At 38.3% G+C, this 26,064-nt stretch overlaps 2 protein-coding genes across 3 annotated transcripts in view; both read right to left on the reverse strand.

The window, feature by feature from the left end:
* GTF3C3 (general transcription factor IIIC subunit 3) overlaps positions 1-14,240 on the reverse strand; it is a 38,551-nt gene extending 24,311 nt beyond the window's left edge. Inside the window, exons 1-6 of one of the 2 annotated variants that reach the window (XM_026492276.4) lie at positions 14,044-14,240; positions 13,075-13,186; positions 10,554-10,744; positions 9,449-9,572; positions 977-1,168; positions 303-468 (exon numbers count right to left, since the gene is read on the reverse strand). In XM_026492276.4, the coding sequence (XP_026348061.2) occupies positions 303-468; positions 977-1,168; positions 9,449-9,572; positions 10,554-10,744; positions 13,075-13,186; positions 14,044-14,145 (887 nt within the window). In that variant the 5' untranslated portion in view covers positions 14,146-14,240. Of the gene's footprint in view, positions 1-302; positions 469-976; positions 1,169-9,448; positions 9,573-10,553; positions 10,769-13,074; positions 13,187-14,043 lie in introns of both variants that reach the window. The other variant, XM_026492275.4, reaches the window with a different exon arrangement.
* An 8,664-nt stretch (positions 14,241-22,904) lies between these two features.
* On the reverse strand, positions 22,905-25,046 carry CUNH2orf66 (chromosome unknown C2orf66 homolog). The gene is made up of 2 exons (XM_026489500.2): positions 24,927-25,046; positions 22,905-23,084 (listed from the first exon to the last, which is right to left on the reverse strand). Exons 1-2 carry the CDS (start codon positions 25,044-25,046, stop codon positions 22,905-22,907), a joined length of 300 nt encoding a protein of 99 aa, XP_026345285.2.
* Positions 25,047-26,064: the final 1,018 nt, after the last annotated feature.

Below are 26,064 nucleotides of genomic sequence, written 5' to 3' on the forward strand. Positions count from 1 at the left end.
AACTAAGTTATGGAAACCTGGCAACCTAATCATCCTTTTAGAACATGACCTATTTTTAAGCTTCTGAACACTTAAAGGCAATTGTATATACAAATTTTTCTAAGTAATCACACAGCTGACTTTGAAACAGAAAAGTACTGGGAAAAAAAACACTCTACATTTAAGCACAGTATAAAAATATAGGAAGTAAAACACTCTTTGAATCGCAATAAAAAATATACTTTACAAGTCAAATACGTGTTTTGACTTGTAAAATAAAATGATTAATAGAAGCATCTATATATACTTTACTCCAAACTTACTTTGCCATATCTCTGGCCAACTGCATAAAACGTTCTCCATCAGATGGAGATAAAAGGTTTAAAATACGTCTATAACCATCCATTGCCATCTTATGATCTCCCATCTGTTCATAAAGACTTGATCGCTCCCACAGATAACGGACATTAGTAGGTTCATATTTAAGAGCTAAAAAGAAAAAAAAGAATTACAGATTTACCACAAAAAGGGGTTCATGATACCTGGGTATGACCAATCCTCTTTTCCAAAAATTTAATAAACACTCTAAACTAATTCTCCAACAGAGCTAAGTGGGTTACTCTGGAACAAATCTACTTTCACAGGAACTCTCAACTAGGTTTAATCTAAGACCAGACAGAACCTGACTCTCTCTATTAATCTTCATTTGGTAATTCTAGTGTGATGTTAACCCTCAAGGAACAGCTTAGAACCAACAACAATCTCAGCAGGAAATTGAAGGTACTGTTCTTCTACCAACTTTTGTGCTGTATTAGCTAACAATATAAAGTTGCTGATGAACAAGAAAGCAGAGAGAGACCCCAAATATTTACCTCTCGGATGCCAGAATATAAGGAATAAATCTACTTCACCTAACATCACCCCAGAGTAGCAAGTACAATTATCAATCTATTATGTAACATTTGACCAAACAAAATAAGAAAAACATTTTAATTACCTTTTGTGTAGCAAAAAATAGCCTGCTTAATATTGTCTTGTTCCAGAGACATTTCTGCCAATCTAACCCATTCTTCAGTGTCACTAGGATTTAAGTGTGCAGCAATCAACTCAAACTGAAGAGATTTTTCCATGTCACCTTGGTCCTCATATATCATAGCAAGAGTAGAAAATGGCTCATAAGCCAGAGGAGCTATAAAGAATTAAAAAAACAAATTCTACTGGCTGAAGAAAGAGGCATGAGATGATGTCAATCCCACGGTTCAAACTATGGATCCTTTTTTTTAATGTTTAAACACTCTTTAAAACACTCTAGCAGAATTATACAAACTATTTAATAGAATTAAGAATAAACATCGGATTAAATATACTTTACTTCATGTTTACACATGATTAGTGTTTCAGTATTATTATCTCTGAGCAAAGTGTAATTTCATGAAAACCTCTACTCTCCATTATGTACCCCTCATAAAAATCCCCATTTGCTAAGGCTAAACATGACTCAATAACTCAGCAAGTTCACCTGAAAGAGCATCATCACATCAGTGTTTAATCTTCATGATCCAACAACCACACGTGTATGGGATGAATGGACTAAGGATAACTAAACTGCACCTAAACTGAGGATATCATAGTGAATAGTTAATCTACATTTCTGAAATGTTTCTGAAATGAAGTTCTAAGATCACAAGGGATTAAAATCAAAGGTAATTGTTAAAAATAAACAATTATAAACTGGAATAAAGGAACAGTAATATTGGAAAGTAGAAACCAAACAAAACATCCTCAAGAAAAAGTTTGGTTAATTTTGTTTCTGATGGGGTAGAAAAGAAAAAGCAGTGACCTCAAATTATCCTAATGAGTAATCTAGGAAATTTTTTTTTAAGTAAGCTCTATACCCAACATGGGGCTTAAACTCACAACTCCAAGATCTAGAGTTGCATGCTCTACCAACTGAGCTGGCCAAGTGCCCCCAATCCAGGAAATGTTTAACAAGATTTTCAGGAGGGTTGGCTGGGAAGACGGTAGAGCAGGAGGACCCTAACCACACCTCATCCAATGGATACAACTAGATAACACTCATTTCAGCATAAATTATGCAGAAAATGATCTGAAGACTGACAGAACAAATGTCACAATTAAAAGTAGAGAAGAAGCCACATCAAAGAAGGAAGGAAGGGCAAAGACACAGTCTGGGAGAGAAATGGATGGGGCCATCCACAGTGGGGAGGAAGCCGGTAGTGTGGAAAAGGGTGAAAAATAAGACCTTCACAGTGAAGAGCCTAAATGAAAGAAGAGGATCAAACCACAGCAAGAGACCAAAGCAAAACAGATATAAGTTATAGGCCTGACAGAGAATTTAAAATAATGATCATGAAGATACTCACTGGACTTGAGAAAACAGTGGAGAACCTCAGCGAGACCCTTAACAAAGAGACAAAAAAGAGCCAATCACAGATAAGAACAGGAAAAAATGAAATTACGAATATACTCGATGGTTGGGACACCTGGGTGGCTCGGTCGATTAAGTATCAAAGTCTTGATCTCAGCTCAAGTCTTGATCTCAGGGTTATGAGTTCAAGCCCAACGTTGGGATCCTACTTAAGAAAAGAAAAGAAAAGAAAAGAAAAGAAAAGAAAAGAAAAGAAAAGAAAAGAAAGAAAAGAAAAGACAAGACACTTGATGGAATAAACAACAAGCTAAATGAAGCAGAGGAGCAAATTGACAACTTTGAAGACATAGTATTAGAAAGTAACCAAGCTGAGCAAAGGAGAGGAAAGAAAATTATGTAAATTGAGAATAGTCTTAGGGAACTCAATGACTCCATCAAGCATAACATGCACATTATAGGGATCTCAGAAGAATTACAGAGAGACAAAGGGGCAGAAAATTTATTTGAAGAAATAATAGCTGAAAACTGTCCTAATCTGGGGAACAACACAAATGCCCAGATCCAGGAGGCACAGAGATCCTCCCAACATGCAACCCAAGGAGGTTCACACCCAGACACATAGTAATTAAAATGGCAAAAAGTAGTGATAAAGAAAAAATTTTTAAAGTAGTAAGAGAAGGGGTGCCTGGCTCAGTTTGTTAAGCATCTGACTCTTGATTTCAGCTCAGGTCGTGTGTGAGGTCAAACCAGACGGCAGGCTCCATGCTCAGCGGGGAGTCTGCTTTTTTCCTTCTCCCTCTGGCCCAACCCCTGCTCGTTTTCTCTCTCTCTAAAATAAATAAATAAATCCTAAAAAAAATGCAGCAAGAGTAAAGAAGACCGTTATATACAAGGGAAACGCTATACAACTATCAGCAGATTTTTCAGTAAAAACTTTACAGGCCATAAGAAAGTGTTACCATATATTCAAAGTGCTGAAAGGGAAAAATGTGCAGACAAGAACACTCTGTCCAGCAAAGCTATCACTCAAATTAGAAGGACAGATAAAGAGTGTCTCAGACAAAGAAACACTAAAGGAGTTCATCACCATTAAACCAGCCCTACAAGAAATATTAAAGGGGACTCTTTGAGTGGGAAGGAAAGAATGTAAGTGAGAATATGAAAAGTAAAAAACACAAAAGCAGTAAAAATAAATATTTCTGTAAAAATCAGTCAAGGTTTCATAAAATAAGAGGATGTGAAATATGATACCATATGCCTAAAATGTGGTGGGGAGAGGAGTAAAGAATGGATTTGAACTTAAGTGACCATCAACTTCATATAGACTGCTATATGCAGAAGATGTTATACACAAATCTAATGGCACAAATCAAAAACAAGTAATAGATATAGGGATAAAAATAAATAAAGAGAAAAGAACCAAAGTAGAGCATTAAAGAAAGCCAACAAACCATGAAACAGAGCAAGGGAAGAATCAGAGAAAATCTATAGAAACAACCACAAAACAAGTAACAAAAGAGCAATAAATACATACCTATCAATAATTATTTTCAGTGTAAATAGACTAAATGATCTAATCAAAAGACGTAGGGTGGCAGATGGATAAAAAAATAAGACCCATCTATATGCTGCCTATAAGAGACTCATTTCAGACTGAAAGACACCAGCAGATTCAAAGTGAGGGGATGGAGAAACATTTATCATCCAAATGGAGGTCAAAAGAAAGCCAGGATAGCAATACTTATATCAGACAAAAAAGACTTTAAAATAAAGACTGTGGAGGGGCACCTGGGTGATGCAGTCAGTAAAGTGTCCAACTCTTGGTTTCAGCTAGGTCGTGATCTCGAGGTTGGGAGATCGAGCCCCACGTGAGGCTCCAGCTGAGTGGAGGGGCTTCAGAGTCTCTCTCCCTCTTCTGCCCCTCCCCTCCATGCACACTCTCTGAATAAAACAAAGACTGTGGGGCACCTGACTTAGTCAGTAGAGCTTGAACTCTTGATCTCAGGGTTGTAAGCTCCAGGTCCACATTAGGTATAAGCATTACTTTAAAATTACAAATAATGATAATAATAATATGAAATAAAACAAAGACTGTAACAGAGACAAAGAAGGACATTATATAATAATAAAGAGGCCAATCCAACAAGAAGATATATCAATTGTAAATATTTATGCACCTAACATGGGAGCACCCAAATACATGAAACAGTTAATAACAAACACAAAGGACATAATAATAATACAATAAGAGTAGAGGCCTTTAACACTCCACTTACATCAAAGGACAGATCATCCAAACAGAAAATCAACAAAGAAACAGTGGCTTTGAATGACTCCCTGAACCAGATGGATTTAACAGACATATTCAAAACTTTCCATACTAAAACAGCAGAATATATATTCTCTTCGAGTGCACATGGAACATTCTCCAGAACAGATTAGATATTAGGCCACAAAACAAGTCTCAACAAATTCAAAAAAATCAAAGTCATACCACGCAGCTTTTCTGACCACAATGTTATGAAAACTAGAAATCAAACATAGGAAAAAATCTGGAAAGAGCATAAATACATGGAGGTTAAATAACATGCTATCAAACAATGAATGGATCACTCAAGAAATCAAAGAAGAAATAAAAAACTACATGGATGGGGCACCTGGTGGCTCAGGTGGTTAAGTGACTGCCTTTAGCTCAGGTCATGATCCCAGGGTCCTGGGATCACACCCCATATCAGGCTCCCTGCTCAGCGGGGAGCCTGCTTCTCCCACTCCCTCTGCCACTCCCCCTGCTTGTGCTCTCTCCAGCTCTCTCTCTGTCAAATAAATAAATCTTAAAAAAAAAAACAAGAAACAAAAAACAAAAAAACAAAACAAAAAAAACCCAACATGGAAATAAATGAAAATAAAATACAGTGGTCTAAAATCTTTGGGAGTCAGCAAAAGTGGTTCTAAAAGGGAAGTTTATAGCAATACAGGCCAACCTCAAGAAGCAAGAAAAAATCTCCAATAAACAACCTAACCTTATACCTAAAGGAGCTAGAAAAAGAACAAATAAAACCCACACCCAGCAAAGGAAGGAAATAATAAAGATAAGAGCAGAAGGGAACCTGGCTGGCTCAATGGGTAGAGCATGAGTTCTTGATCTCGGGGTTGTGAGTTCGAGCCACAGAGTGGGTGCAGAGATTATCTAACAATAAAATATTTTAAAAAAGAGAGCAGAAACAAATGATACAGAAACTACAAAAACAATAGAACAGATCAATAATTCAGAACAAAAGCTAGTTCTTTGAAAAGATCAACAAAATTGATAAACCTTTAGCAAGACTCATCAAAAAAAAGAGGATGCAAATAAAATCATAAATGAAAGAGGAGAAATAACAACCAACACCACAGAAATACAAACAACTGTAATAGAATATTATGAAAACCTAAATGCCAAAAAATTGGACAACTTAGAAGAAATGGATAAATTCCTAGGAACATACAACCTACCAAAACTGAAGCAGGAAGAAAGAGAAAATTTGAACAGACCAGTTAGCAGCAATGAAACTGAAGCAATAATCAAAACTCAAAAAAAAAAAAAAAAAAAAAAGTCCAGGACTAGAAACCTTCATATGCAAATTCTACCAAACATTTAAAGAGTTAATACCTACTTTTCTCAAACCATTCCTAAACATACGAGAGAAAGGAAAACTTCCAAATTCACTCTATGAGGTCAATATCACCCTGATACCAAAACCAGGTAAAGACACCACAAAAAAAGAGAACCACAGGTCTCTATCTCTCATGAATATTGATACAAAAATCCTCAACAACATATGAGCAAACCGAATCCAACAATACATTAAAAATCATATACATTCAAATGGGATTATTCCCAGGATGTAAGGGTGGTTCCTTATTTGCAAAACAATCGTGATTGTTAACAAGATAAAGGATGAAAACTACATGATCATTTCAATAAATGCAGAAAAAGCATTTAACAAAGTTTACAACATCAACTCCTGATTTAAAAACCCTCTGCAAAGTAGGTCTAGAGAGCACATACCTCAACATAATAAAGTCCTTATATGAAAAACTCACAGCCAGCACCATACTCAATGGTGAAAAACTGAGAGATTTTCCCTTAAGGTCAGAAACAAGACAATGACATCCACTCTCAGCACTTTCACTCAACACAGTACTGGAAGTCCTAGCCACAGCAATTGGAAAACATAATGAAATAAACACATTCAAATTGGTAAGGAAGAAGTAAAGCTCTCATTATTTGCAAATGACATGATACTATATACAGAAAACCCTAAAGACTCCACCAAAAAACTACTAGAATTGATAAATGCGTTCAGTCAAGTCACAGGATACAAAATCGATACACAGCAATCTGTCACATTCCTATACACTACTAATGAAGCAGCAGAAAGTGAAATTAAGAAAACCATCCCAGGGGCACATGGCTGGCTTAGTCGGTAAAGCACGTGGCTCCAGATCTCAGAGTCATGAGTTCAAGCCTGATGCTGGGTGTAGAGCTTACTTTAAAAAAAAAGGAAGAAAACAAAAAAAATCCCATTTACAATCACACCAAAAACAATAAAATATTTAGGAATAAACTTAACCAAAGAGATGAAAGACCTGTATTGTGAAAACTATAAAACACAGATGAAAGAAATTCAAGACATTGCAAAGAAATGAAAAGACATTTCATGCTCAATGGATTGGAAGAACAAATATTGTTAAAATGTCTGTGCTACCCGGGTGTCTGGGTGGCTTAGTCAGTCAAGCATCTGCCTTCAGCCTGGGTCATGATCCCAGGGTCCCGGGATGGAGTCTGGCATTGGGCTCCCTGCTCAGCAGGGAGTCTGCTTCTCCTTCTCCTTCTGCTCCTCCCACCTGCTCGTTCTCTCTCTCTCTCTCTCAAATAAATAAAATCTTTTTAAAAAATGTCTATCTTACCCAAAGCAATCTACAGATTTAATGCAAACCCTATCAAAATAGCAATAGCATTTTTCATAGAACTAGAACAAACAATCCTAAAATTTGTATGGAACCACTAAAGACCCTAAATAGCCAAAGTAATCTTGAAAAAGAAAAGTAAAACTGGAGGTATCACAATTCCAGATTTCAAGTTATACTCAAAGCAGGAGTAATTAAAACAGTGTGGTAGTGCCATTAAAATAGACACATAGATCAATAGACTAGAACAGAAAACCTAGAAATAAACAAGAATTATAAGGTCAATTAATCTTCAACAAAGGAGGAATGAATATATAATGGGAAAAAGTCTCTTCAAAAAATGGTATTAGGAAAAATGGACAGCTACATGTAAAAGAATGAAACTGGACCACCTTCTTCAACATACACAAAAATAAACTGAAGATGGATTAAACCTACATGTGAGACCTGAAACCATAAAAATCCTTGAAGACAGCACAGGCAGTAATGTCTCTGATACTGGCTACAACATTTTCCTGGATATGTCTCCTGAGGCAAGGAAAATAAAAGCAAAGACAATCTGTTGGGACTACATCAAAATAAAAAGTTTCTGCACAGCAAAGGAAACAATCAACAGAACTAAAAGGCAACCTAGTGAACGGAGAGATATTTGGAAATGACATATCCAATAAAGGGATAGTATCTAAAACATATAAAGAACTGATACAACTCAATACACAAAAAAAATCCAATTTAAAAATGGCCAGAAGACATGAATAGACATTTCTTCAAAGAAGACATCCAGATGGCCATAGACATATAAAAAGATGCTCAACATCACTCAAAATCAGGGAAATGGAAAGCAAAACTATAATGAGGTATCACCTCACACCTGTCAGAATGGATAAAATCAAAAACACAAGAAACAACAAGTGCTGGCAAGGATGTGGAGAAAAAGGAACCCTCGTGCACTGTTGGTGGGTATGCAAACTGGTGCAGTCACTAGGGAAGACAGTATGGAGGTTCCTCAAAACATTAAAAATAAAACTACCCTTGGACCCAGGAACTATACCCAAAAAATACAAAAACACTGCAATGTTTATAGCAGCATTATTTATAATAGCCAAACTATGGAAGCAACCTAAGTGTCCATTGCTAGATGAATGGATAAAGAAGATGTGTATGAGAGAGAGAGAGGGAGAGAATGGAATATTATTCAGCCATAAAAAAGAATGAAATCTTGCTATCTCCAACAACACGGACAGAGTAAGAGAGTATGATGCTAAGTGAAATAAATCAGTCAGAGAAAGACAAATACCATTATGATTCATTCATATGTGCAATTTAAGAAACAAAACAAATGAGCAAAGAAAAAAAAGAGAGCAATGAACCAAGAAACAGACTCTTAACTATAGAGAACAAACTGATAGTTACCACAGGGGAGGTGGGTGGAGGGATGGGGAAACTGGAGATGGGGATTAAAGAGTACATTTATCATGATAAAAAAAATAAAACAAAGAAAAAAAGACTTCTAAAAGGACCCTCACCCAGATAAAAGGAAATGCCAAAATATTGAAAAGATAAATTAAGAGTTCCCTGTATTACAACTACCCAAGCCACTATGCAGGGCATTATTTGGCAACACACCAGGAAACCAAAATAATAAATATAAGTGATTAGTCAAAAAGTCACTTCTTAAGATATCCTTCCATATGCCCAAGATTTACAGTTTAAAGTTTATACTGTGTCTTTTACCAAAAAGTAGATTAAAATAATCTAGCTGTGACTAATCTGGAAAGTGAAAGAAAAAAAAAAGAACACTTTTAAGTGGTTTTAACATGTGCTGGCCATATTTAAAAAAGACTAATGCTATAAAAGTCTAAAACCCCAAAATGAAACATTAAAAACAAACAGAAACAGAAAAGAAGCCTGGTAGAGTTCAATAAATATTAATATTTCTTTAAGCCATATTCAGATTTTCATTTTCTTGGTAATGACTTCTACTCAATGTGAAAGTGGCATATCACTGTTGTAACAATCACCTCCAAGCTTCTGAATATATTTTCCAAATAGTACAGTGAAGCGCTCCTCCATTTATTTTAAAAGCCACACTATTAAACTGCTATACTCAATAATCCCCATAAAAAACACCTTGTCTTATGATTTCCATGCACATCAATATCGCCTCTTCACGTTCTCCTCGAGCAAAGCGAATGTTGGCTTCACCCATGAGACCCCTCAGAGCCCTGGGAAGTTTACTTCGAGGCCTTTTCTCCTACATAGAAAAAAAAATGACATTTAGCTAAAATATAGTAATATCTTAGATTTCAATTCCAACCAAATTAATAAATGCAGAAGATAATGAAAATGAAATTTCCCTTTAAAACTTATCAATATTGTAAATTGAGAATCTAAGGACTAAATGACTACAATACTGACTCATTACCATTAAAATCTGTATTTCAGGAAAAAGTCTAAAATTAATCTCGGTAAAGAAATTATTCTAAAATACTCTCCAAAAAGGAATACCTCAGAAAACTAAAACAAAAAACAAAAACAAACTTCCTACAGTATAAAGTTCAAAGCACAGGAAAATATATGAAGAAAGCAAAAAGCAAAGTGATCAGGAACCACTAATTACTATTTAGAATAATAACAAACGTAGAACCTGATGCTGCAAATGGATTTACGTGCCAGGAAACTTCTTATAATATAACCTATGAAGATCTTCCTTCCTTCAAATTTATCTACTCAAAATAAACTTGGTTAAAAAAAATACCATGTTATATTGGGGCACCTGGGTGACTTAGTCCGTTAAGTGTCTGACTCTTGGCTTTCGGCTCAGGTCATGATCTCAGGGTCAGTCATAACATGGAGCCCTGCATGGGGCTCCGTGCTCAGCAGGGAGTCTGCTTGAGATCCTCTCCCTCCCCACTCCCCCACCCCAACAACCCTGCCCAAGCACACACATGCGCTCTTACACTCGTATATAAATAAATCTTTAAAAAAATATGTCAAGTTATAATATGAACTTTTTAATAGCAAAACCATAGTATATTTTGACACATGCATAATTGAGGTTTTGCATTTTCAAAAATCTCTACAAAGAAACATAAGAAACCAGTAACAGTTGTCTCATTTTTCCTTTCTCACAGTTTGAATTCTTTCCAAATATATGTATAATTTAAAGATTTCTTTTTCAATTACTATGTCACATTTTTATATTCCATTTATAAATACTAAAATAAGTATTTACTTTCATCATTTTCTTGGTTTCACGATTGAGAACCATCTCTAGTACAAACACATCGCCTGCAGTGGGTTGCTCAGGTGTTTCTTCCTCCTCCTCCTCCTCTTCTTCCTCTTCCTCCTCATCATCTTCATTCTCTCCAAGCATGGAAGCAAAGACCTTGTGAACTGACTTACTGACTCCATCTGACATTTCTCCTGAAGAAAGACACATTGAGGATGCTGGATAAATGAGATAGTGAATACGTTTAAGGAAGGACAAAATTTTTTAAAAACCCACATATTTTGAGCAACAAATAATTATTCTCATGAAATCTTAACAATCATCTTCAAGAATTCTGAATATCCAAAATAAATATAAAGAGAAATGTGTAAGATATAACACTGCCAATCAATAAAATTTATTCCAGTAATAGAAAAAAAAGGGAAAAAAATCATGTGATCATTTTGATAAGGAGAAGCATTTGATAAAATCCAATACTCATTTCTAATAAAAATTCTTAGTCAACTAGAAATGGAAGGGAATATCTTGAATTTGATAAACAGTATCTACAAAAAACTTTCCACAAACACAGTTAATGGTGAATTATTCAGTTATTAGAAATAAGATGAGGGAGGATGCTATCACCACTCCTTTCAACATTTTGCTGGAGGTCCTGGATAATGTAGAAGAGAAGAGGCATAAAGATGGAAAGAAGAAATAAAACTGTCATTATTCACAAATGATGTGATTATGTACATAGAAGATCCAAAAGAATGTATGTACAAACTGCCAGAATACATGAATTAAGCCAGGTTCCTGGATTCAAGGTCAATACACAAGAATTAACTGTAGTTTTTCTATCAGCAATAATGAACTGAAAATTAGATTAAAAGAAGGCCCTATTTGCATGGTGTGTAGGAAAGGTACTCAAGAGCAAGAATTTAACAGTGATATTCAATAATGTACAGGAAAAAAAAGACAATTAATTCTGGTGGTCATATATTCCAATTAGGAGACTTTGTCAAATTTGTTCAAAACTTACCCTTCTTTTGTTCTGAATATATGTTCACACTCACCAAGGGTCCTGACAGTGTTCTGGGATGATTCCTTCCCAGGAAATGGGGAGCTTTATATCCTAAAAGGACTGATGGGATTATTTGAACTGAGGCAATCTAATACATGTATGCCTGACTGCTCCTGATGAGCAAGAATAGACTCAGTCCCTTTTTTTAAGGGAGGGCCTGACGGCCACTTCTCAGGGGCAGCTTTAGTCAACCAGGACTGGGAGGCACCCAGTGGTGCCTGCTACTACTGTTATACCTCAAAGACCTGATGATGGAAGAGCTATTCCTCCCCTCAGCTGATAAGGAAAGACCCACAAGTTATTAGAACAACTTCAGCCCCCTTTTCCACCCCACTTGCCTGAAAAGGTAAGAAACTATAACCCCAATTTGCTCTCCTTTTTGCCCTTTTTTCTCCCCTTGGTCATAAGGAGGCAGGAATAAAGCTTATTTTCTGTCTATCCTATTAGTATATATTCTCTGTGTAAAGAGAGCTGTTTGCGGGGGGTGGGGGAGGGGGAAGCCTCTACTTCTACTCCCTAGAATTAGAAAGTTCAATTTAGTTCTCAATCAGACACTATACACAAAGTTACTCTAATTGATAGTTCAGTATCCCATGTAACTTGTCACGGGTAAATAGATACTATGAACTATTATCAGTATTCTGATGACTAGGAAGGTATATCGATCATTAGAAATTAATGAATTTGCATACTAGTTCATCAATTAGACTCTGATGGCTTTAATTAGTTTGGGACTAACTAAATCCAGTATCTGGACATGCAGAGCTGAGGACTGGATCCTAGAATGAGGCAGCATAACAAGACACCTGTACTGTGTGTAAGGACCCATCTGGGCAGCCAACAGGACTTCCACTCTGGCATTTCAATCTTATCTCCTATAACTAAAGCAGTGGTTTGGAAGCCACTTTGTATAGAAGTATAAACCATTACAACTTGGGGAAGTACAGTCTGGAAGTAATTAGTAACTGAAAGAGCCAATTTAAAAAACAGTGACTCCAAAAAGGCTCCCAAATACTGATGTCAATTTGAAACACTTTTCCACAGGGCACCTGTGCGGCTCAGCTGGTTAAGCGACTGACTCTTGATTTTGGCTCAGTTCATGATTTCAGGGTCCTGGGATCCATGGCATGGGGCTCTGCACTCAGTGGGGAGTCTGCCTGAGGATTCTCTCCCTCCCCCTCTGCCCCTTCCCCTGACTAGGGCATGTGCATGCTCACTTTAAATAAATAAATCTTAAAAAAAAAAAGAAACACTCCTCCACAAAAATAACCCACAAAAGTAACCATCACCATATTCAATAACTCCACAAATATTTATTGAGCACCTATTATACACCATGCACTATGCTACTGATAGACCAGGTAATCAACAACAAAATACCACTGCAATGGAAAAATAATTTTTTCATTAAATTATTAGGTACTTAATATTTAGTACAGGTGGCAAATGATTTTAACATACCTTCGTTGACATCTTTGCCTCGTGATTTGGTGGAGTCAATTCCTGATGATGATGGAACTTCAGAGTCATTTGGGTTTTCTTCAGCTGATAACTTTCCTTTTTCCTGAAGACTCTGTGATTGAAAATTAAAGATTCCAAAAAATAATGCAGATTTCGTTTTCTCCAGTTGGGAATAGAGCATTTCCCTCATTTTCTATAAAACTTGAGCTCTGCAAACACATACAGTAAGTGGAATCCAAATTTGAATAGTCAAAGCATTTCAGAGTTAGATCTCATCCGCATGGCTGTCTGCATCAGTTACTTGTAAAAAATAATTTAAAATACCTTGATGATTTCATGAATCTACACATTGTATCCTACTTTTTAAATGAAAAGAGATGGATCATGATTAGCTGCATGAATTAGGAAAGAAGCCACCAGTTAATTTCAAAGGGTGCGATTATTTTTATTTTCCCTCGGACTTCATATAAGCGAGAAGATAAGGAAAGTTCAGATATTCTAAAGTATGAAAAATTATGTGAGTGAAGATTCTGTTATCAGACAAGAAAATTCGTTTTGTGGAAGATTACATCACACCACTGGGAGATGTGTCAGAAACTGGCCCTCGGTTGAGAAATTAACTGCCGCGTAAAGGAGGGACGTGAGCTGCTCACCCGCACTCAGAAAAAAATTTAGCGGCAAAGCTACGACTAGAAACAGAAACTGACGGGGTGAAGGAGGAGGGGGGTGGGGAGAAAGACAGAGGGAGAGAAGAGGTTACCACAGAAACAAGCTTTTTGGTGGGGGAAATTTTTAAAGAGAAGCTTAGCACAAGGATGAGAGGTGAGAACCGGGGTTTGGGTAAGAAGGGTTAGCAGCTGCTGGGAGTTCCGGCCCGCCCCATCACAACAAATGGGGCCCTCTGGGTCCCCAACACCTAGGTGTATTAGGGCGACAAGACAGGAGAATCCTGGCCTAGCATCGCCTCACTTTCTTCTCGCGGGTTTTTCTCTCTTCTCTCCGCCTTTCGAACTCCTCAAAGGAAATCTTCCCTTCCAGGTAGTCGATGAGCTCCGGACTGAAACCCGACATGTCTGCGGGGTGCAGCTATACAGCACCAGGAACCGGGGGAGAGAACCGGAAAAGCAAGATTTTATCCTGCTCCGGGGCGCCGAGAGAAGCGACACGGCGTTCTCCTGGAAAACGGGCCCGGCTGGCGCTGCAGCCGCCGCGCTCGGGTTCCGCGGGAGCATCTGGTCCGGCTTCCTTCCAGGCGACGCGAGTGGGATCTTCTGGGCGGAGTCCGGTAGTCCGGGCCTGGCGTGCGGCGCTGGCTTAGACCTCCTATTTAAGATGACTGGGGAGTTAAAAAACAAAAAAAAGCTTTAAAGAAATTTTCCTTAATCTAGATCGTTTCCCTCAATTCTTCAGTAGGATTCTTACTCCCAATCCATTTCCTTTTCTGAATGTTTGTTCTTTAATTTCAAGTTTGCTGTAGTGATTATTTTCTTAACTGAACCATCTGCACTGCCACGTACGTTACACTTTCCATTTTTCTCCTGGCACGGAAGGCGAGAGTCCTCTGGCAGTTTGTGCTCGAAATCTCATCTCCTCCACCAACGGCACCATCAGTTTTCCTGTCTTCCACGAATCCTCAAACTCCCTTTCCTCAGGCCCCCTCTCAGTCCGTAAATATCAGGACTTCATGTTCCACCTATCAGTCGTACCTAAGTTTTCTTTTCTTAGCAAACTTTTAGAAAGAATCAAGTGTTTAATGTGATTACCATACACTCTTGCCCATTTACTATAGGCCGTGTACCGGCTTATGCATATTACATACGTAGCTCAAAATAATCCTTAAAAACGGATGTTGCTATTCTTAAAGCCAAAGTCCCATATTATCTAATAAGCTACAGAGCCAGGATGTGAACCTTGGCCTATCTGACCCCAAATGTCATGCGTGGAATTAATATGGTATATGGCCTCCCTTCAGTACAACTATTCTTCACCTCCTGAACACTCCTATGCTCTGTATTTTACCTTGTATTGTAACTATTTTTCCGCTGTCCTGTTCTAGAGACACTATCAACCTCTTGAGAACAGTACTACCTGATGCATCTTTGTGAACTCTAGTAATCTGTGCTCAAAACACATTTATGAATTAAATTAGATGGAATTCAAAGTGTGTTGGAAATGGGAAAGCGTTGAGGTATGGGGAATGCATCTTGACATAAAGCTAAGTTTAAAGACAAGTTACAAGGAGCCGGTCACTTAGCCATTAGTACCTCTTTCTTACAATCCAGATGAGAATAAGCAACGGAATGACGGCAGCATGAGAGCCGTGACTCCAAGACTTCCAGGTGAGAGAAAAATACCTCACGGCTAGAAGTCATTCCCTTTCTCATGATGAAGAATCCTCAAGACTCTACTTGGGCATAAAATATGGAGGCTAGCAGGGTGGGTTGGATTAAGGTTCTCAACAGAAATCATTCATAGGGAAATTATCCCCTGAATTTCTCCAGGCAATCAGGGAACTGCACCTAAGAGAAGTCAAGGGTCTGGTCCTAACTCTCCTAGGGGAAAAGAAGGGAGTCAAGAGCAGGAAAGATGCTCACCTCATAAGAACTCCCTCCTAAGACCCAGATGGCTTAGACCAAGTTGTTTCATTATTAGCTCCCTCGAAGATGGAATAACACTTGTGAAGCTGTAGATTCATGTTGGGCAGAATAGAGAACAGGGAGCATGGGGTGGAAGGACAGCTTTTATTCTGTTGATAAAGAGACAACACCAAAATGGAATCACTTGTGCTAAACCCACATCACAAAACCAAGACTTAATACCTAACTTAGTTACAGTTTCAACCTCTCTCAGGAGTAGAATTTTTTTTGTTTTAAGATTTTATTTATTTATTCGACAGAGAGAGACAGCAAGAGAGGGAACACAAGCAAGGGGAGTATGAGAGGGAGAAGCAGGCTTCCCGCTGAGCAGGGAGCCCAATGTAGGGCCCAATCCCAGGACCCCAGATCATGACCTGAGCCAAAGGGTGGCTGAGCCACCCAGGCACCCCTCAGGAGTGGAATCTTAAACTGGTCAATCGGTAATTACCTGGTCAGCACTAGTGAGGTGACCTCACTGCATGAAAGACCTCTGCTGTCCACTAAAAGGAGGTGACCTTGCCACAAATAATCCACTCTCTGCTAGTAACTTCCTTGTCCACCTTCTTCTAGCTACAAAAGGCTTTCATTTTGTACAGCTCTTTGGAGCTCCTTTCTATTTGTTAGATGATGCCCAACTTATGGTTCATTGAATAAACCAATAGGATTTTTAAAGTTTACTTTAAAGTTTGAATTTGGGTTTTTTAAATTTTATTTTTATTTTATTATTTTTAATTTTTTTGACTTCAAAATGGATTTTATTTTTTAATTTTTTAAATTTAAATTCAATTAATTAACATATAATATATTATTTGTTTCAGGGGTACAGGTCTGTGATTCATCAGGCTTAAATAATACCCAGTGCTCATTACAACACATACCCTCCCCAAGGTCCATCAACCAGTTGCCCCATCCTGCCCCAACTCCAGCAACCCTCAGTTTGTTTCGTAAGATTAACAATCTTTTATGGCTTGTCTCCCTCTTCATCTTGTTTCATTTTCTTTCTCTTCCCCTATGATCCTCTGACTTGTTTCTTAAATTCCACATATTAGTGAGAACATATGATAATTGTCTTTCTCTGATTGATTTATTTCACATAATACCCTCTAGTTCCATCCACTTCATTGCAAATGGCAAGATTTCTTTTTTTATTGCTGCGTAATATTCCATTGTATATATATATATATATACCACATCTTCTTTATCCATTCATCTGTCGATGGGCATATGGGCTCTTTCCATAGTTTGGCTATTGTGGACATTGCTGCTATAAATATTGGGGTGCAGGTGCCCCTTCGGGTCACTACCTTTGTACCTTTGGGGTAGATACCCAGTAGTGCAATTGCTGGGTCATAGGGTAGCTCTGTTTTCAACTTTTTTTTTTTAAGATGTTATTATTTGACAGAGAGAGAGACAGCCAGTGAGAGAGGGAACACAAGCAGGGGGAGTGGGAGAGAAAGAAGCAGGCTCCCAGTGGAGCAGGGAGCCTGATGCAGGGGCTCGATCCCAGGACCCTGGGATCACACCCTGAGCCGAAGGCAGACGCTTAACGACTGAGCCACCCAGGCGCCCGTTTTCAACTTTTTGAGGAACCTCCACACTGTTTTCCAGAGTGGCTGCACCAACTTGCATTCCCACCAAGAGTGTAGGAGGGTTCCCCTTTCTCTGCATCCTCACCAACATCTGCCGTTTCCTGACTTGTTAATTTTAGTCATTCTGACTGGTGTGAGGTGGTATCTCATTGTGGTTTTGATTTGTATTTCCCTGATGCTGAGTGACGTTGAGCACTTTTTAACGTGTCTGTTGGCCATTTGGATATCTTCTTTGCAGAAATGTCTGTTCATGTCTTCTGCTCATTTCTTGATTGGATTAATTGTTCTTTGGGTGTTGAGTTTGATAAGTTCTTTATAGACTTTTGGATATTAGCCCTTTATCTGATTTGTCATTTGGAAATATCTTCTCCCATTCTGTTGGTTGTCTTTTGGTTTTGTTGACTGTTTCCTTTGCTGTGCAAAAGCTTTTTATCTTGATGAAGTCCCAGTAGTTCATTTTTGCCTCTATTTCCCTTGCTTTGGAGACATGTCCAGCAAGATGAATTTGGTTTTAAACACTGCTATGGAACACCTTGTAGACACGAAAGTTCTTTTACAACTCAGACTACAGCAATATATCTTAAAAAATTGTAATCTTTCTGTTTGTCTTTTCTCCACTTCCTTGTAAGTGATTTGTCCCCTGGTGAGTCAGAGGCATCCGCATTACTTTGAGATGAAGCGGAATTGTTCTAGAAGTAACGAAAATAGCAAGAAGAAACATTTCAGACTTTCTGACTGCTTTTGGGAATCAAAATGGAATGTCTGAAGAAAGCAGAACATTGAATTTGTGCTATGACAATAGAATTAAGAGTACACAAGAAGAAGATGACTCCATCCTTTCTCCTTGTCAAGGAGAGGAAATGGAAGGGTGTGACCCTTTTGGGGAGATAATTTTTCCATAATTATCTCATTTCTCTGCAAAAGCTTGTGATAACTTTCAATCTGGGCTATATTTTCAAAGATGTCTGTAGAACAAACAACCTTGAATGACAGAGAAATTATCTTTCTCTGGGGCAGAGAATGGATTTGTTTTCTGACAAGTACAATAAATATTGCCCTTCTGGGGCAAAGGTTGGGCATGTTGCTAGTAGCCCTTTATAAAAGTGGGAATTTCCTAAGTTTGGGGTTCCTCAGCTATGGCACAAACCCACTTGTATGCAGTATATACTTGAACGCACCTCCATGTGGCTCCCATGATACTTGGGGGACAAGGAGAACCAATGTGGACGTAAAACTCATGCTGCCTGCAGCACCATGAGTTATAAAGTCTGTTGCCTCAGCCCAAGAGTCTCACATGTCTGACAGAATCTGAAATTGTAGTAGGATAGCGTGCGGCTTATAAGTAGAGAACTTCACACCCTTAACAGTTCTTGACTACCCTAGATCTGGGGTAGGGGATGACTGGTCATGTCCTGAGAATGGGGTACTCATCAAAGAGAAACAGAGTCAGTGTTGAAAGGCTGTCAGAGACCTATGTAAAGAATTACCATGGGCCCCTTGAGAACCTGGATCACATGCAAAACATTCATTTTCATTGGAGGAAACATGACACTTCTGCTGTTTTCCTAGCAATGGCTCTCAGCCAAGATAAAAATCACTTCCCCAGTGGGCTTTTAGAAATGTGTGTAGGGAAGTTTTGGTTTTCAAAATAATGGGGCAGGAGTGGGGAAATGACTGATATACAGTGTCTGAAGACCAGGTGTGCTAAATGGTCATACAAGTGGAGACTTGTATGTCCTTCCCCAGTTGCCAATAGCATCACCACCAAGAAACTCTAGTCAGTACGGAGTGCAGGCCTTCCATCAACAGCTACCTACCAATGGTGAGGAGTTTTACAGAAGAAGGATGCATGCTCCTGCCTTGAGACTTTGTAAGCTCCTAGCTAGAAGTCCATGTGGATGCTTTTCCTTTTCAAAGGTCCTGAAACATAAGCATTCCCTTTGTGGAGGTATTGACACCCAAGGCGGGAGTGGTAAAAGGGAAAGGGAAAAGCAGCCTCTAGTACTTGAATAGAACTGGACAGTGATAAAACACTCCTTACCACTCTACCCTTTATCTGAATAGCTTATATTTTTATGAGGAATAGCTCACCATCAGTAATCACTTATATCTTTTAAATGGTAGAAACATAATCTTGACATTAACTAGAAGCAACTTCTATTACTGTGTGAATAATAGCAGAATAGCACACCTTCACTTCACTTCAAGACATAGCTATTGAACACGTGCTACATGCAGAGCATTGTGCTAGGTGCTGGAAAATAAAAATGGCTTAGATATGATCTCTGCTCACAAAGACCTCACAACACCCCAGGGAAAACAGGCACATATACAACTACTTAGAACAAATTAGGTTTGCCTGGGTGGCTCAGTCAGTTAAGCGTCTGCCTTTGGCTCAGGTCCTGATCCTGGGGTCCTGGGATCGTGCCCCAGCGTTGGGCTCCCTGCTCAACGGGAGTTTGCTTCTCCCTCTCCCTGTGACTCTCCCCCTTGCTGGTGCATGCTGTCCCTCTCTCTCTCTCCCTCAAATGAATAAATAAAATCTTAAAAAAAAAAAAACCAGAACAAATGAAACCAGATGCAGAAATCTATTTTTGCATAAATATTTTATTATTGATATTGAGTATCAATGATCCACAAAAAAGCCACAGAAGACTATTGTGGAAAGTACAGACTAACATTACTAGGACACCGATGTTTGCATTCTAGTACAATGTTCTTTTTGTAGGAATTACAGAGAAAATGATGCAGCTCTCCATAATGATATAAGAACAGTAGCTATTCCAAATGAAAATATGAGAATCGAATAATTCAGCCTGAGCTGGTGGGGAGAGGAGAAGATTGGTCATAAAAGAAGGAAATTCCACCCATTTCTACTCTCCCTTCTAAAGGGCGTGTCTGGAGAAAAACCAGAGCTGGAGTGTGGCTAGGATATCTCGTGTAGCGGCAGGGAATATCTCCTAGAGACCTTAACAACTCCTAGAATCCAAGTGTTTTTTTTCTTTCCATTTAGACTTAATTGTGGGTATTTATCACTTCTTCTCCCTTGGTATGAAACTGTGAGGTTTCTCAATAACATATGCTGAAAGTGGGAATGCATCTGCTTTTCAAGAAAAAGACAATGTTAACCCAAATCTCTATTACATATAATAAACTATAGTAAAAATGAGCACAGTCTCTTTCAAATAAAAACATTAATTAAAGGTAATTAGCATCAAGTTTTAAAGGGAAGCTTAAAAGAAATGTAATTTACAAGATCACCATCTCTTCTGACTCTGCGGGTTCGTGTCACTCTTACAAATAGGGGCAGTGCTCTAACAGTGTTTATGGTTTATAGAGTGGAAAAAAGACTCCAAAACTATGCACATAAGATGCATATGTCCCAAAGGTCAATCTATATATATATATGTAAATCTGGAAATGTAGAATAAAATCATTGTAAATTGACAAGTAAGTAGAGGGGGGGAAAGGTTTAGCCATGCCCATGACTGAATTTTTCTAATGAGAAGCTTCATCTGTAGTTTTAAAATAGCCAGACACCTGAAAGAACAAGAAAATGTTATCATAAAGTAGAAAGTGAAGACTATGCAGGCAACACAACGGCCCTTTATCTTTTTTTTAAAGATTTATTTATTTGAGAGAGAGAAAGAGAGTGCAGGGAGAGGGGCAAAGGAAGAGGGAGAGGAAGTCTTAAGCAGACTCTTTGCTGAGTGGAGAGCCCGACATGGGGCTTGATTCCATGATGCTGAGATCACGACCTGAGCAGCTGCTCAACCAACTAAGCCCCCCAGGCGCCCCTGTTTTTCTTTTCGAATTAGAGATGTTAGGAAAGGAGTGCATGTAATTATGAAATATTCTCCAGATAGAAGCTTAGCTTCTCTCATAAAGTTGAACAACTCCTATTACATTACAATACTACCAGCTGAGTGCTTTCTCTGTTTCCTGCCCTTAAACATTACCGCATTATATGCTCATGTGATGTTATTTATTTGATATTTTCTCTGATACTTTCTGTGAGTTTGAGATCAGTTCTGCAATTTATAAATGAAGAAGCCAAGGCTTACAACCAACTTGTATGCAATTCTGTCTCATAACGAAGCGGGTACTGTGGTATTAACAACTATTCTGTTTTAGTGTCTAATAGCCTAGGGCCTAAGTGTGAAAAATAGTCAAGGGACCCTTCATTAACATCTTTCTATTTATTCTGTTTTATTTCTCATTGTAGGAGCTGTTAAGTGCATATGCCACATGGTGAATTGCATCTTCCTGTTAGAATAACAATCATTATTTTAAAAAATCATCACATTTAAAAAGGAACTGATAATCAAAACCCTTTCATACGCACAGTAAAGTGTAACAGTGGTATACTTCCTCCCAATTTCATCCCTAGCTTGTGGAAGAGTGGGAGTAGATTTTATTTATTATTTTTTAAATTTTTAAAATATTTATTTATTTGAGAGAGAGAGCAAGAAAGCACAAGCAGGGGGAACAGCAGGGGGAGAGGGAGAGATGCAGGTGCCCTGCTGAGCAGGGAGACCAATGCAGGACTCGATCCCAGCACCCTGGGATCATGACCTGAACCGAAGGTAGACGCTTCACCAGCTGAGCCACCCAGGTGCCCCTGGGAATAGATTTTAATTATGATTCAGTTCCCTTTATTATTCAGCCAAACAAAAAGCTAATAGACTAGAATCACTATGTATTTTCTTGGAGTGCACCATACCTGTTTTTTTTTAATGGTAAATATTTATTTGATAGGCATGGTAAGGTAATAAGAACAATAAAACTCAAATCTTAAACATAAATAAATTTCTGTTTTTTTTTTCTATGAGGAAAATGCTATCTTTAATAGTATTTTACTTTTTTTTTTTTTTTTTTTTTGCTCTGGGTGAGGAAGTTCAAGTTCAAATATATGTTTATTACTTTTTTCCCAGTAGAATCATTTTTTAAAACTTTTCTTTCTATTAAGTTCCAACTGCATTATTTGATATTTCTCTTTACGTGTGATTTTCCACATAACTTAGCTATATGACCTGGTATGAAAAAAAGATAGGTAAAAGTGTGTAGTATTCCACTGTATTTACTGATCCTATTCAGAGTGATAATTTTAGGGCACCAGTTTGGCTCAGTTGGTAGAGCAGGTAACTCTTAACATCAGGATTGAGTTTAAGCCCCATGTTGAGCATAGAGATTCCTTTAAAGAAAAAAAAAAAGAGTGATAATTCTTTTAATATATCTCTTCCCAGAAAACTATGCTTCAAAAATCATAAGCTATCATTTCTTTTTTTTTCTTAAGTCCCCATGTGGGGCTTGAACTCATGACCCTGAGATCAAGACCTGAGCTGAGATCATGAGTCAGACACCTAATCAACTGAGTCACCAGGGTACCCCAACTATTATTTCTTTTTAAAACCAGACCATGAAATACATGAACCAAATCCAAATATTAATAGTGATGGGTATTATCATAAGTGAGCACATATTTCTATGAGAAAATAAAATCATTTTTCAAATAAATACTTTCAAAATCTCTTTATGACTGAGCTGTATAACTGGACAGATCTTGGGAATAAAGGGGTATCTTACCTGTGTTCAGAGGAAACATTCAGCCTTTGAGGTAATTAGAAAAGGAGTTTTTCTGCTCTTCATAATCTGCAAATGCAGAAGCAAGAAGTTCTGATTGGAAAGAGAGAGGTCTAGGATTCTCACTCATGAAGAAAGTGTTCGGAAACCTTCCAAGATCAAGACCTCTTCCCTTAAAATATGCCTGAAGGGTTCTGAAAAACTGAAGAGAGAAAGAAAGTGTTCAATGCCATATGTAAATTAAACATCAAAAATACTCAAACACGGATATTTTCCCCCTCTCTTTTTTCCTCTGTGAATTGACTTGAGGGCTAATCTAGGAGACAGGATGTGGAAAACCCAGAAATAGTTTCCACTACTTCTCCTCCTTCCCCTCTGATGTGGGAATCAAAGGCAGAAGAAAAATTATTAAATTTCCTTACTACTTACAACCCATTAACTAGTCCTTGAAACAGGCAGAGTGACATTCCTCTAGGGACTTAGCTGCCTCAATGTTGATACTTTGCTAAGGGCAAAAGGCAATTTTAGCCCAACCCCCAGGATTCTGTAAATCTACTTTAACATATAAAAATTTCTTTGGAAACTTCCTTTATCTCAACCCCCCAAGATTCATGTTGGCAATCATCCCCCTAGCATTTGATCACCGATATACATCTAAAGGGTCTCATGACTCAGGTTTTATTAGACAGTAATAAATGACCTTTTCCCAACAATAGCTAGCCCCCTCAAGATCCTGGAAGGCTTGCTTCTAAAATTCCTTAGAGATTTACCCTACCCCTACCCGCCTCTCACCTTGAAAGTATATAATGGGGTACTCCTCATGACCCTGGTGCGGCTTTTCTCCCCATGGGTCCTGTTCCTGTGCTTTAAGAAAATCACCTTTTTGCACCAAAGACATCTCAAGAATTCTTGGCTGTTGGCTTCGAACCCTAACGTTCTTTCCTACATCACCCTCCACTGTCCTAAATTTACCTGCCTTCTTTCTGACATTTCAACCCTACACAAGATAATTCAACATTCTTGGTGGAGATTGAGAGAGAAATATCAATTATTTAACAGCATCACGGTCAGAGGGTTTGTTATAAACCACCTCTGAACCACTTAGGTGAGAGATTAAATTGAATTTCACAGTGATCAGAGCTCCTTGCCTCCTCTCTGACTGACGGTGAGCTCCCAGGCATTGTTTTCTACACCTTACATGTGCATTTTTCAGCTTTCCTTCAGGAAATGGATACACAGAAGCTTGAAAGGGCTACTTAGTTGTTTTAACCCTATATTGTTATATTTCACGTTAGTTTCCTTATGGAAACTTATTTTGAAACAGTAATGTCAGCATGTTTATTGTATTTGGCATATTTTTAAAAGAGAATTTTTGCTGATGTTTTGAATTCTATTTCCTAGATAACATTATATTGAAAATAATGCCTGGGGTAGGGGGCGCCTGGCTGGTTCAGTCAGTGGAAGGTGCAACTCTTGGTCTTGGGGTTGTGGGTTTGAGCCCCATGTTGGATGTCGAGATTACTTAAAAATAAATCTAAAAAAGAAAGAAAGAAAGAAAGAAAGAAAGAAAGAAAGAAAGAAAGAAAGAAAGAGAGAGAAAATAATGCCTGATAAATTGATAAGGTCAATTTTCAGTTTTTGCAATTGAGTTTTGCATGTGCTGGTCACATGAGAATCTGTTTTATCATCAGTTCAATCTGAACAAAAATCAATTCCCTGCTATGCTCTTGATTTTGTATATTTATGAGAAATCTAGGCTATAAAGTCAATGTGTATGTAAGATCATTTACAAATGTAATGTGTTGTATGTGTATAAAATCATCTCTAAATATAAATTTGTTTCTCCTTACAGAAACAGATGTAAATTGGCCAGAAGAACAGTAGGATCCCAGCCACTAGGCTAGCAAAGCCCTTGACCAGTCATGTTAAGGAATCTTCTTGGCACTTGGCAGCCTCCTCTCCACCGTGCTCCACTAGCCCAGGGGAGTGTGCACAGGTCCAGAGAGAAGCCTGTAGCCCAGCATATCCCAGTGTATGCGCTTACCAGATCTCGGTTTCTGGGGTTGTTGAGTGACTTCCAGTTATCTTTGTTTCTCAGCGTGGCTCCATGCACAAGCCCAAATAGCACCAGGGCAACACACAGCAGCAGGAATGCTTTCGGCATGGTGGGATGAAACTGAGTAGAAGGAAGGATGGGGAGATGTCGATGGTTAGAGAGAGAAGAGAGAAAGAAAGAAAAGAAAAAGGAGGAAGGAGACAGAGAAGGTGAAAGTGGGGAAGGGAGGAGAGAACGGAGGGCAAAAGTGGAAAAGAGAGGAAGTATTTTTAAAGAGAGACAAGCTGGAAGAAATAGTATATTGGTTCCCTTAAATTTTGCAGCCCTCTTTTTTTTCCACATTCATTTGCAAATGAAAACCCCCCAAATCCAGTTGATTACCTCAAATGAGTCCATGATGATGAGAACATTATACAGTGATAAGCAAAGCAATTATGAATACCACCTAGAAAGTCCGAGGATGCCTTTTCATCTTTGAAAAAATGCACTTTGTTGTCATCAAAGAAAGCGCAATTCTTAAGCAAAAAACCTTGAATTACTTAAGTGTTAAGAGAGCAGTCTTGATAAATGAAAAAGGACAATGAGGAGGAGGAGGTGGAGGAAAAGAAAGAAAAGAAAAAATATACCCCAAACTGAGAAATATACTGTACACACACGTCTGAGACAGACACACAACACACCAGCATAAGCATAGATTGTCTCCCACCCCAATGTGTGAGGTGGAAATGAAACATACAGGAAGGGCTAATAAAGCTTACCTGGAGTTGGGCTTTGGCTGGCCCTCCTTGGCTACCCTGTTTACAATCTGCAGGGCAATTCATGGTTACTTATAACCAGTGGACCGGCTGGAGGTGGGAGTCAATGACGTGAGCAGGGGGAGTCAGAAAATAATGATTCCATTTTCATGCATGGTACCAAAGACCCTTGAGAATCACGTCTTCAAGCTTCCTCGGGGGTGATAGTGAACTTATTTGTCTTATAAATACAGCAGCCGCTCGCTCCTCTAACCTTTGAACATTTTATGTGGTTTTTATGAAGCACATAAGGAAGGCACTTCTACACAGCAAAGTGGCTTTTTATTTTTTCACTCTTAAGAGAAGGGTATACACAGCGGCTGGCAATATGA

The sequence above is a fragment of the Ursus arctos genome, unplaced genomic scaffold, assembly GCF_023065955.2.
Source record: "Ursus arctos isolate Adak ecotype North America unplaced genomic scaffold, UrsArc2.0 scaffold_1, whole genome shotgun sequence".
NCBI lineage: Eukaryota > Metazoa > Chordata > Mammalia > Carnivora > Ursidae > Ursus > Ursus arctos.

What these genes read in the sequence shown, in the direction of transcription:
- CUNH2orf66 (XM_026489500.2), bottom strand. Translation starts at nt 25,046, where the DNA reads ATGCCGAAAGCATTCCTGCTGCTGTGTGTTGCCCTGGTGCTATTTGGG. An exon ending in ACCCCAGAAACCGAGATCTG is followed by an intron (nt 23,085 to 24,926) that starts GTAAGCGCATAC and finishes TTCTCTCTTCAG; the next exon opens with TTTTTCAGAACCCTTCAGGC.